At 52.9% G+C, this 12270-nt stretch overlaps 1 protein-coding gene across 3 annotated transcripts; it reads right to left on the reverse strand.

The window, feature by feature from the left end:
- Nucleotides 1–7385: 7385 nt before the first annotated feature.
- Nucleotides 7386–11956, reverse strand: IGFBP3 (insulin like growth factor binding protein 3). Of its 3 annotated transcripts, none has more exons than XM_035026457.1 (4): nt 10926–11954; nt 10489–10608; nt 9695–9834; nt 7386–8708 (listed from the first exon to the last, which is right to left on the reverse strand). In XM_035026457.1, exons 1-3 carry the CDS (start codon nt 11109–11111, stop codon nt 9709–9711), a joined length of 432 nt encoding a protein of 143 aa, XP_034882348.1. In that variant the 5' UTR covers nt 11112–11954; the 3' UTR covers nt 7386–8708; nt 9695–9708. The 3 variants fall into 3 exon arrangements, with proteins under 3 accessions (XP_034882348.1, XP_034882350.1, XP_034882349.1); XM_035026459.1 differs by lacking the exon at nt 7386–8708 and adding an exon at nt 9206–9435 and having other exon boundaries at nt 10926–11347; XM_035026458.1 differs by lacking the exon at nt 7386–8708 and having other exon boundaries at nt 9206–9834; nt 10926–11956.
- Nucleotides 11957–12270: the final 314 nt, after the last annotated feature.

Below are 12270 nucleotides of genomic sequence, written 5' to 3' on the forward strand. Positions count from 1 at the left end.
GTGATCCTGGAGTCCCGGGGTCGAGTCCCGCATCGGGCTCCCTGCTCCGCAGGGAGTCTGCTTCTCCCTCTGACCCTCCTCCCTCTCATGCTCTCTGTCTCTCATTCTCTCTCTCTCAAATAAATAAAATAAATAAATAAATAAGAAAAAAAAAAGATTATATCAAAATCCATAAAGATGTAAATGTAAGAGCTAAAAATATAAAATTCTTAGAAGAAAACATAGGGGTAAATCTTCATGACCTCGGATTGGGCAAAGGATTCTTAGATATGACACCAAAAACACAAGTGACAAAACTAAAAAAGATAACCAAATTTTATCATAATTAAAAACTCATGTGCTTCAAAGGCCACCATCAAGAAAGCAAAAGGACCACCTGCAGAATGAAAGACAATATGTGCAAATTAGAAATCGGATAATACTGGTATCTAGAATATATAAGGAAGTCTTACAACTCAGTAGTATAAAGACAAACAACCCAATTAAAAAACGGGCAAATTATATGAACAGACATTTCTCCAAAGAAGACATACAGTCACTGAGTGCACGAAGAGATGCTCACCCTCATTAGTCATCAGGGAAATGCAAATCAAAACCCCAGTGAGTCACCACTTTGCATGCATTAGGATGGCTGTAATCAAAACATCAGGTCACAAGTGCTGGTGGGGATGTGCAGAAATCAGGCCCTCATACTGCTGGTGGGAAAATAAAATGGTGCAACCACTTCGGAAAACAGTCTGGCCATTCCTGAAATGATTCCCCATCTATTTACCATAGGACCCGGCAATTCCACTTCTAGAGATATATCCTAGATATGTGAAACATATGTCCGTTGCAAAAACTCGTACACAGACGTTATGTTCTAGATGTATTATTTATAATGGCTAAAAGGTAGAACTAATCGAAATGCTCATCAGTAGATGAATGGATAAACACGGTATCGTGTATCGATACCACAGAAATACTACTTGGCCATAAAAAGGAATGATGCATGCTACAACATGGATGGACCTTGAAAACAGTATGCTCAGTGAATGAGACCCGTCATAAACGACCTCACGTTATGTGATTCTGTTCACGTGAATGTCCAAAATAGGGAAAGCTGCAGAGACGGAAAGGAATGAGTGGTTGCTTAGGGCTGGGATGAGGGGCTGGCGGACGACAGCCGATGGGTACGGGGGTTCTTATTCAGTGATGGAAATGTTCTGAAACTGAGCGAGGATGATGCCACCTGTTGGTGAATACACTCAAAGCCATGGAATTGCATACTTCAAATGGGGGCATTGCATGGTATGGGAAATCTATCTCAACAAAGCTGTTAAAACAAAATTTCCTGGGGGCAGAGGTTATGCTGGATTCCAGGAGAAGGCACAGGAGCCGGAAGACCAGGTGGGAGTTGGCTGGAACCACGGAGAGCTAGCGACTCTCGGAGTCACCTGCGCTCCCCAGCTCCAGCCTCTTTCCGGGCTGTCTTTGAACCATTCTAATCAGCTGTGAGGATTCATCACAATCCCCGGTTGATAGCACCCTCCCATTATGGGTCTGCATTTGGCTCTCTTATTATTTGTTCTATTTTTAATAATGCAGGAAGGATCCATGGTCTCGTGTGCCAACTTGAAAACCACAATTCTGGCAATTACTTAGAGTGAGGACATGGCTCCTTGCTTCACTGTGGATATAGTTGTATATCATCTATGCTTATTTTTTTAGTATGTTTTTTTTTTTTTTAAGATTTTATTTATTCATTTGAGAGAGAGAAGAGAGAATGAGCAGGGGGAGAGGCAGAGGGACAGGGAGAAACAGATTCCCCACTGAGCGCAGACCCCAATTCGGGGCTCGAACTCATGACCCTGAGATCATGACCTGAGCCAAAATCGAGAGTCAGACGCTTAACCGACTGAGCCACCCGGATGCCCCTTAACAGTTTTTATAGTGCTGAATTTTGTCAACTGTTCTTGCTGTCTGTATGTCTTTTTCTCTTTAGTATACTCGTGTGATTAGTTATATTTGTTCTCTTTGTAGAGTTTCTAATATTAAATTATTTTGTATGCCTGGAATGAACCCAAGTTGGAAATGGCATAATACCTTTTATATGAACTGTGGGATTTGATTTAGTAACAATTTCCTTGGGATTTTTATATCGATGAGCACAATAGGTGGGTACTTTGCCTTTTTGTCCTTGTGTGGTTTTGGTTTTGGGGTTATACTGCTTTTGTAGGATGAATCAAGGTCTTTTATAGCTTCTTAAGAAGTTCTTGTTGATTGGGACGCTCTGTTCCTCAAGCATTTAGTAGGACTCGTGAGACCATTTGGACGTGGTGTTTTCTTTGCGGGAATATTTTAAACCAGTCCTTCAAATGCTGTCACAATTACAAGAATCTTCAGGCTTTTTTTTTTAAGATTTTATTTATTTATTTGTCAGAGAGAGAGAGAGAGAGAGAGAACAAGCAGGGGGAGCAGCAAGCAAAGGGAGACGCAGGCTCCCCGCCGAGCAGGGAGCCCGATGCGGGACTAGATCCCAGGACTCCAGGATCATGACCTGAGCCGAAGGCAGACGCTTAACCGACTGAGCCACCCAGGCGTCCCAAGAATCTTCAGGCTTTTGATTTGTTCCTCAAAATTATAACTTCTATGGAATTTTGTTTTATTTGTGTTTTCAAAGGTGACAGTGTACAGTTTTGATTGTATTTTCTAATACTATACTAATAATCTGCGGATTTCCTGCTTTATCTGCTATATCCCCTTTCTCTCATAATATTAGCTGTGACTGCTTTGTTCCTGACAGTCTTTTTAAAGGTGTTTGCCTCTTTTGTTCGGTGTTTCAAAGAAGTTTTGACTGTATTGATCTCATTTCTTCTCGGAGATTGCTTTCCACCCTTCTCCTTATGAACTCTGCTTGTGTGGTCTCTGGGTTTGCTCTAAGCACCATAGGTAATCACTTAGCTGATTTTCGGCCCTTTCTTTACCTGGTGTAGGTATTTCGAGCATATATTTCTTTTGATCTTCTTGCTTGTCATTATCATTAACATTATCCACAGAGTTTTAATTTCAAGATGGTTAGTTCCTCCTTCAATCTTGAATTATTCATCTCTGTGCTTTTCCATTTTTGAAAATGTGGGGATCTAGGGAGATTATTCCTGTCATTAATTCTCGATTTAATCACATTATGGTCATAAATTATCATGTACATGGTATCTATTCTTTTAATTCTGAGGCTTTCTTATGACCTGATATGTGATCGATTTTTCAAAGCTCTGTAGGTTCTTGAGAAAGACGTGTAGTCTGTAATTTCCCCACGTAAATTGGTTCTGCTAAGCTGGGTAGTTTGGAGGTTCCAGATCTCCTAAATCCCCGCTGATTTTTTTTTTGTCTGTTTAACAATCAATAACGAAAAGAGGGCAAAAATTCTTGTTATATTAATTTTCAAATAAGATAGTTGAAAGATACCTTATTAGATGCACATGTGGTTAAAACAGCTAACTACTGCTGGTTAATTTACCCTCTTGTTACCTTGTAGCGACTTTCCCTACCTCTAAGAAACCACTCTTTTTTTTTTTTAAGATTTTATTTTATTTATTTATTTGACAGAGAGATAGAGAGAGAGCACAAGTAGGCAGAGAGGCAGGCAGAGGGAGAGGGAGAAGCAGACTCTCCACCGAGCAGGGAGCCCAACATGGGGCTCGATCCCAGGACCCTGGGATCATGACCCGAGCTGAAGGCAGCCGCCTAACCGACTGAGCCACCCAGGTGCCCCAGAAACCACTCTGTCTTAAAATCTGTTTGTTCTCATGGAACTAGCTGCTATACTTTGTGTTGGTTGGTTTTTTTCCCCCTGGTATCACTTTTCTACCCTTTAACTTTTAGCCTTGTCTGTTGTAATAAAATGTATCTTGATTTTTAACAAAGGAATCTGCCTCTCTCTGTTCAACTGGCAAATCTTAACATCTGTTTAAATCAGTTTCTGAACGTCGGCATGAGTGACATCTTGGGTGGGATCATTGCTCGTGGCAGGGCTGTCCTGTCGTGGGAAGCTTGGCAGCATCCGTGGCGTCCACCTGCTGGATGCCAGGGCACCCTCCAGGTGTGGGGCCAGATACCTCTGCGGACACTGCCCACTGTCCTGGGCGAGGGGGGCAGGGGACAGTGCTGGCGCCGCTGGGGAGTCACTGATTCCACGGTGCTGACCGTGGAATCCATTTATAGCATTTCCGTTTGTTGTTTGCGTTCACCCCCCTCCACCTTCTACCTTCAACATCCAGGATCCGTACTCTCCCACAGGAGGTCTTCCTCCAAAATGCTGTCAGTGTGCTTCTCTGGGGTGGCACGCCTCCCGGGGGGGTGTCCTCAGTGCCTGAGACTATTTCTCGAGTCATTCCTTTGTCCTTCCTGCATCCAGAGTCGTGGTCACACACTTGTTTCTGTATCTGGGACTGGCTCTTTCTCTCTCGAAGCTTTGATATTTTACAAATTCACCATAATGTATCCATCAGTGTTTTTATTTCTTTTCCTTTTAAAGATTTTATTTATTTATTTTAGAGAGAGCAGGGGGAGGGGCAGAGAGAGACTCTCAAGCAGACGCCCTGCTGAGCGTGGAGCAGCCGAATGCTGGGCTCGATCCCACGACCCTGAGATCATGACCTGAGCTGAAATCAAGAGCCGGACGATTAACCGACTGAGCCACCCAGGCGCCCCCATCAGTGTTTTTAAACTGTATCCCCTTGTACATTCGGTGGAGCCCATCAACCTAAAGTCTTTCTCTCTTTTTTTTTTTCTTACAATGAGAAATGTATCTCTTATTTCTTTAAATATTCGCCAGGACTTCTGTGGTCTGGACGCAACCTCCCTGCTTCCAGCCTCCATTCCTCTCAATTGTTCCTTTTATTTTGCAGTTTCTGTGTTTCCTGCTTCCTTGTAGGACAGGTGGTCAACTTGATCTTCACTAAGTCAGCCTCTGGCTCTTTATCCCACATATTTGGTCTTTGTTTCAACCATTAGAAACTTCATGCCACCCTTGCCATTTGGTTCTTCTTTATGTTTCCTGTTCTACGTGGTGATATGATACCTTCCCTCCGCTCTTCACACCTGTGCTGGAGGGACTGTTATGATTTTGTTTCCAGTGGAAATGGTCTACTTCTTTTTTTGTTTTTTTAATAGATTTTTTTTAATTTAATCATTTGAGACAGAGAGATACAGAGAGAGAGAGAGAGTGAGTAGGAGCAGTGGGGAGAGGCAGAGGGAGAGGGAGAAGCAGACTCCCGCTGAGCAGGGAGCCCGATGCAGGGCTCGATCCCGGGACCTGGAGATCATGACCCGAGCCAAAGGCAGACGCTTAATGACTGAGCCACCCAGGTGCCCCGGTCTACTTCTTTGTTTACCTTCTGATACAATTGTGCTGCTCAGAGGTCTTGCAGCTTGTGAACCCTCGTTGCCTAGGGCATCAGCGACCCCTGCCGTGTGGTTCTGTGTCCCCACCCGAAGCTCACGGCTAAGGTGCAGGAGGATGGGGCCGAGGGAAAGCGTCCGGCACCGGGAGTCTGCAGTGGGTCACTCACACCTGCCTGGCTCGGGAGAGCTGCCACCTCCCCGTGTGGAAGGGACCCCCTGCGCTTGTGACCCATCGCTGCCCTGCCTTGCCTTCACTCCTTCGGGACACCTGTAGCAGGTGGGACGGGTGCTGACAGTTCCCGAGCCATGGAGGGGCACTGGCGGGGGCAGAGGGAGAGCGGCCCCTTTCCTGGGGGTGCCCGCTGGAGCATCACCGGCCTGGCCGACTCCTGCCCAACACGGTGACTTGGGGCACCCCCCTTAAAATAGCCTCAGGCTTCCGGCTCCCCAGGGGCAGACAGCATCTGCTCTCGTGTTCACCCACACTGAGCATTTTTCCGTATCGCTGGCAGCAATAACAGGTGGGTGACGTCACACTCCTTTCCAAGGAACGTGTTTCAGCTGAAAACGTCCCGGTGCCACGTGCAGGCCTCCAGCACCTCCTTCAGGCGCATGTCTGGGAGGAGTGCTGGGTCCCAGGCGTCCGGCCGAATGAGGCGAGCCTCTCTGGACAGCTTGCCATGGCGGAGAAGCCCCTTCCATGACACCCTCCTCAACACCGGTGACGGTCACGCTTTCGCGTGTGGCTGGCTGGTCGGACCCCGGGGGACCCCGGAGAGCCGCTGGAGCGGCTGTGTCCCCCGGGCCCAGTGACACACACGCCCTAGCATGCTCATTTCTGTGTATTTGGGGGATGGCAGCTGGGGACACGTGGTGTGGGGGCTGGAGGGACTCCCAGGGGCTGGTGGGGAGGAGAGCAGAAGTGTGCAGCTTCACGTGTTTGTCAGACATGACAGGAGGGCAGGGAGTGGGAAAGGGGTCAAAGTCGAGTGGGGCTTCAGGAGGGCACAGGATGCCGCGCTCCCAGCAAGGCCGGCCCAGGGGCCTAGAGAGTTGGCATCACACGTGGCTCTCACCTGCAGGGGCTTTAAAGGCCCTGTGGCGCTCGGGTCCTGGAGGCCCAGACACCTGCCGGACTCGTGCACCCCAAGCACCCCATGCCCCCCGGCACCTGCTGCCCCCGTGGGCCTGCTCTCCTCCCCGGCTCCCTCCCTCTTCCCGGTCAACGGTTGGCAGGCACAGCCCCCACCCGCCGGTGGATGGCCGGTGGATGGTGGACCGTCTGTGCCACGCTCCTCCTCTCCCATGCTCTTCCTCGTGTGTTCTGCGAAGACCTACGGAACTTCACGCTAGCTACAGAGCTCGATACAGCTCTGCAGGGTGGACCCATCTCAGGTGCTTCTTTAAAGGGTCAGTTCCGGCTCTGAACAGGCCATTCTGTGACAGGAGGCTCGCCATCCGTGCCTGAAGGCGTCCGCATAATTATGCCAGGGCCACCAAGGTGGGAGCCCACCCAGCACCCTCCGGGTCTACCTCTCCTCCGGCCTCGTCCACTGCCCTCCAAGCAGAGGGGCGAAAGAGAGGGCCACAGGGGAGGCCGTCCAGTGTGTGCTCCATGCCTGCCCTGCTTGGCCCTGAACGCTGAGTGGTGACAAGATAGGTCCCCGGGGGGCACCCCCTAAATGCAGTAAAGGCCAGACAGCCACGGAGGGGTACCTGCTCATCTGCTGCGCACTCCTGCAGCGGGAATGAGCCCACATCCGCCTCCTAGAACCGCAGGTCCCCAGCAGGTGTGGCCCAGTGCCTCCGTGGGCACCAGCAGAGGCCTCCCGGGGGTCCTGCTGGGCTACTATCCCCGGGGGTGGGACAGGCAAATGCATTTGTCTACGGAGGGCTTCAGCTGTGCTCAGAACATCTTACTCTCTCCTGGATTATTTCCCTAGTAACGAGACGCAAAACCCAGAGCCAGTCACTAATACGGGGACAGGGGTTTCCTTATGGTAAAAACTTTATTTACTATTTATAAATACATTGCAAGACAAACTTTTCAAAAATACCTTTTTTTCCCCCAAAAAACTTAATTAAAAAAAATAAAGGAAAGCTCACAGGTAGGCAGAACGTCTCGAGACCCCCCTTCGTGCTCTCAGGGAGGGCTGTGTGCTGTGCGCATCCACCCTGGGGTGTTCCTGCTCACCTACCCTGAGGCCCGGCCTCCGGGAAAGCAGCCGGGCCCGGCCCCAGCGCCCTCCCTCGGTGGAGGCCGTGTTTCTCTTCTCTAGCACAGGTCCTAGCGTATCTGGACTAGGACGTATAGGAGGGTAACACCTCATGAAGAACATACTTTCTCTGCATATATGTGTGACTTAGAAAGAGAAGTGGGGGTGGGGGTCCAAGTGCAGTGGGCACGGGATTCTCTGGATGGCCCCAGTGTCCCTGACAAGCCATCCCTCTTTGCTGGGTGATAACAACTATTTTTACTCTTTTTATCTCATGCCAAGGAGGACAAGGGAGAGACAGAAAAATAAACATTTTTGCCTTTAAGAAGTTTATCTTCAAAACTAAAGTCGTTCTTGAATTGCTAAATGGAAAAATGCTATTGTCTGCAGTCATTGAAAAATCCTACTCTAATTCCGTGGCCTCTGAAAAGGGCGGAGTCAATGGCAGAGGCCAGGCCGGGGGGGGGGGGGGGGGGGGGGGTGGGAGGGGGTGGGGGCGGGTCAGAAACACCTGTCTTCACAGGTTCCCAGACTTCCCGGGAACATTCTTGGTCTTTTTTTATTTTTTACATGTAAGACTCCACTTATTCTCTCTGCTGTTCCCCAGGGCGCCCACCTGAAGATCCCCAGGATCAGCGGGGCGGGGCCTCCTGGCTGTAAGCCCCGCCCCCGGCAGGTGCACCGGGATGTCCAGACACCAGGCTGCGGGGCTCCCCGTCCTCGCCGAGGCCTGTGCTCATTTACCGAGTGGGGACGAGGCGTGCACTCTACAGAAGCGACACTCGCGGGGTCTGGAAGTGGAGGGTGGGCTGCGTGGGCGCGCTCCGGGACGCGGGAGGGCCGGCCGCGCGATGCTGCAGGGTACGCGTATGTTTGGAGGAAGCAAGAAAAACCCGGCCGCGTCTCATCGACTCCTGCGAAGTGGAAGACGCTCCGGTTCACCATCTACAAGAACCCTAGGCGCTGCGAACAGCTCCTTCTAAACTTTGGCTAAAAGAAAAATCAATTCACCACAAAAAGAAAGATAAACTGAGGCTGTAGCCAGATGCTGATCGTGTCCTTGGCAGTCTTTTGTGCAAAATTAGGCGTTTCTGAGCTCCACATTAACTAAAACAAACAGAAAAAGAAATGTATTGAAATAACTCCCCGACCTTGGAAGGCTCAACTCCCGCCGGGAGACACTGGGGGCGAGACCCCCGGCTGCGGGTGGGTGGGGGGCTCCCCCTACACTGTCACCAAGGAGCACCTGCCAGAGGGGAGACTCAGGCAGAGGCCACCGACCCCGAGTCTCACCCAGAACCTTAAATTTCCTTCCGATTTGTGGGGAAACAAAACTTGTAACTAAAAATGAAAATTTTGGGGCGCCTGGGTGACTCCGTCAGTTAAGCATCTGCCTTCGGCTCAGGTCGTGATCCCGGGGTCCTGGGGTCGAGCCCTGCACTGGGCTCCCTGCTCAGCGGGGAGCCTGCTTCTCCCTCTCCCCCACCCCCACGTGTGCTCTGTCAAATACATAGATAAAATCTTTAAAAAAAAATGAAAATCTCTTCTGTTTACTTAAATTTGTCTTGCGGAGACGAAACACATTTATTCTGTTTTCTCCAATGGCTCTCCCGTTTATTAAAAGACAAAGGAGTGTCAAGCACGACCGCAGTCTTCGAAGTCATAAATCTCATTTAAAATCTCGTATTTGTGTTAGGTGAAAATAAACTTTATTACAATGGTATCAATCACAGACTATCAAAATATCCGGAACATTTTACAGAGAAAAACCAGCCACACTTGTGAGGGAGAAGCGTGTTCCTTTCACAAGTCCTCGAGGGTTAGAACAGCCTGCCTGTGAAGATAAGCCACAGCAGCGGTGTGGGGAAGGCTGGGCGTTGGACTTCGCCGTATGCGTGTGTGTGAACGTGCACAAGTCCAAGTTCAAGATCTTCCAAGGGTCTCCAAGCACCTCTGAGACAACCTGACCACAGGCCCTGTTCCCTGGGCTGCTGCAGGTGGGTCGGGGGGGGGCCCTGCACCCTCCTGCAGGGTCTGTCCCCGCTTCCCGAGACGCACCGCCGCGGCCCCCGAGCCCAGGCCCCCCGGCTTACGTGGCGAGCAGCGTCTACTTGCTGTCCATGCTGTAGCAGTGAATGTCGCCTTTCCCCCGGGCGTCGAAGCCGGGAAGAGGCTGCCCATACTTGTCCACGCACCAGCAGAAGCCCCGCTTCCTGCCCTTGGAGGGGCGGCACTGCGGGAGAGCACAGGACACAGGTGAACCCTGAGGGCGGGCCAGGCACAAGGGCCAGGGCCAAGGGCACAGTAGGCTCTCACGCCCAGGGGGAGGCGGCTCTCCGGAGAAGCGGCCGGGGCAGTTCTGCGCCCCTCGGGGATGAGAACGTCCCACATGCCGGGGGAGGCACCCGAGAGCGCTCGCCGAGGCGCACAGATGGGCTCTCAGCGCGGCTTTGCTGAGCAAGGGACTGATGGGAATACGCAGGCGGCAGGTAAGCTGCTGCCTAATGGCTGGTGGCAAACAGCTGCGACAGAGACCAGGAGGCCCATGGCCCTGCTCATTCTGCAGCCACCATGGTGGGAACTGTCCCAGTGCAGAGCCGCCTGCGATGCTGCGGTCGCGGAACAGTTCATCTCCGGAGATGCACTCAGCCTGGCCTCCATCGTGCCAGGACTCCTGGGAAGGATGGGCCGGAGGGGGACCAACAGGGGATCCCAGGGAGGCTTTTTGGCCCACGACCTCATGTCCCTGTGACGGTTATTCACAACGTCACCCCGTGTCCCTTCAGTTAACCCAGGGCCCCGAGGCAGCGGTGCCCGGCTCTGCGGACCAGCGGGGAGGTGTGGACGGAGGGAGCGGGGGAGGGAGGCTGGGGAGGATGCCACTCACCTGCTTCTTCTTGTAGAAGCCCTTCCTGTCACAGTTGGGGATGTGGATGCCCCTGGGGCTAAGCATGTCCAAGAACTTGAGTCGGTTCAGCGTGTCCTCCACCTCCCGGCGGCAGGGGCCCTGTGGGGCGAGCCACGGGTCACTCGGGAGCGCGCACGGCCTCAGAGAACCCCACGCACCCGTGGAGGGACCTGCCATGCGATCCCCACGACCCCCCAACCATGGCTCCCCTCTCCCGTGAGGTCCCCAGAGCGAGGCCCGGGACTGGGGGGGAGGGAGAGGCCACAGGCCAGGGGACTCGGAGAGCAGGTGAACAGAACACCGCCAGCCCCGAGGTGCTCCTACCCACGTCATTCCACCTTGACCCCCGTGGGATCCCACAGTGGGAAGGGTCCCTCCACACTCAGCCCACCGCCCACCGGGAGGAGAAGGCTCACGTATTCCGTCTCCCGCTTGGACTCGGAGGAGAAGTTCTGGGTGTCCGTGCTCTGGGACTCGTAGTCCACCTTGTAGCGCTGGCTGTCCTTGGCGTGCCCTTTCTTGATGACGTCCATCTTGGTGTGCAGGGGCTGGAGCTTGGCATCGGGCACCCGGTGTGTGCTGGGGAGGGCCTGGCCCTGCATGCTCCCGGCACTGTGGTCTTCCTCCGACTCACTGCTGTTTCCTTGAAAAGTGCAAGGAGCATACAGGTGTGATGGCCATCCGCACTTAGCAACGGTCTTTTCAAAATACTACCACAGCGACCAAGTCCCAGCTAGGTGGAAATGTCATCCAGCAACTCCAGAACACCTGGATAAAGTTCTGTTCCACGGTACTAGCAGAGGACGGCTGTCACTCTACCGGAAGCCCGCTTTCTAGAAAGGAATCTGATGTGTGCTTTCTGAGCGGTGGTGGTGGTGGTGGTGGGGGGGGGGGGCAGGGAAGGGTTCTCACCGCTGAGCCGGCAGCATCTGTCACCCTCCGCCGGCAGGGGGCACGCCCGAGCAGGGACAGTGCCCAGGATTCAGACCCCAAAGGCCACCCCAAGCGCAGCCTCCCAGGACTGGGCGACTGTATACCCTCTCTGCCCCACCCGCCGGTCCTGCTGAGTCAGAGGCGCCAGGTGGGGACAGCCACCTGGGTGGGGGTCCACAAGCCCCGCAGGGACTCGGACTCCCCCGCTGTCCTGTGCCACCAGGCCGACTGGCCCCAGGGAAAGCTCACTCCCCTTTGAGCCTGGCTGCAGGTCCCCTGGCTCTGGGCATTGGGTGGTGTGTGACGGGTCCCGCTGTCACATCTCAAACTCACTGTCCACACATGGGCTGGAACGCCCCGAGGAGGTGCACAGACCCTGTGCATGCTGGAGCACTCACTCCCTCAGGGACCCCCCGCCACCCCCAGACACCGTTCTGTGACCAACACGCTAAAATGAAGAGAACCGAGGCCCTGACACTGGTGTTGGATGTCCGCAGCTGTCACTGGGGCTTCACGTGCACGGACTACATGCAGGGCTGATACGGAGCCAGCACGCTCTCGGGGTTCCTTTTCCAGGATGAACAGTGGGGGTGGCTACGGGGGAAGAGCTGCCGAGGACCCCCTGTGGGTCACACGATCGCTCCATTCAACGAGCAGCCCGCCTCCGTCCTGGGAGGGGCTTGGCTCACCATCTGGTCCTGAATCTACCATGCCTGGGGGTGCCGAGCGCCCTCCAGGGGCTCCGCCCCTCATGCACGGTGGCAGCCCACAGGGAAGCTGGCTCAGACCTCCGGCTCTAGGGGACAGGGGCAAATGTCTCGTGGAGGA

The sequence above is a fragment of the Mirounga leonina genome, unplaced genomic scaffold (genome assembly GCF_011800145.1).
Source record: "Mirounga leonina isolate KUSES-001 unplaced genomic scaffold, KU_Mleo_1.0 Mir_199, whole genome shotgun sequence".
NCBI classification, from domain to species: Eukaryota; Metazoa; Chordata; class Mammalia; order Carnivora; family Phocidae; genus Mirounga; species Mirounga leonina.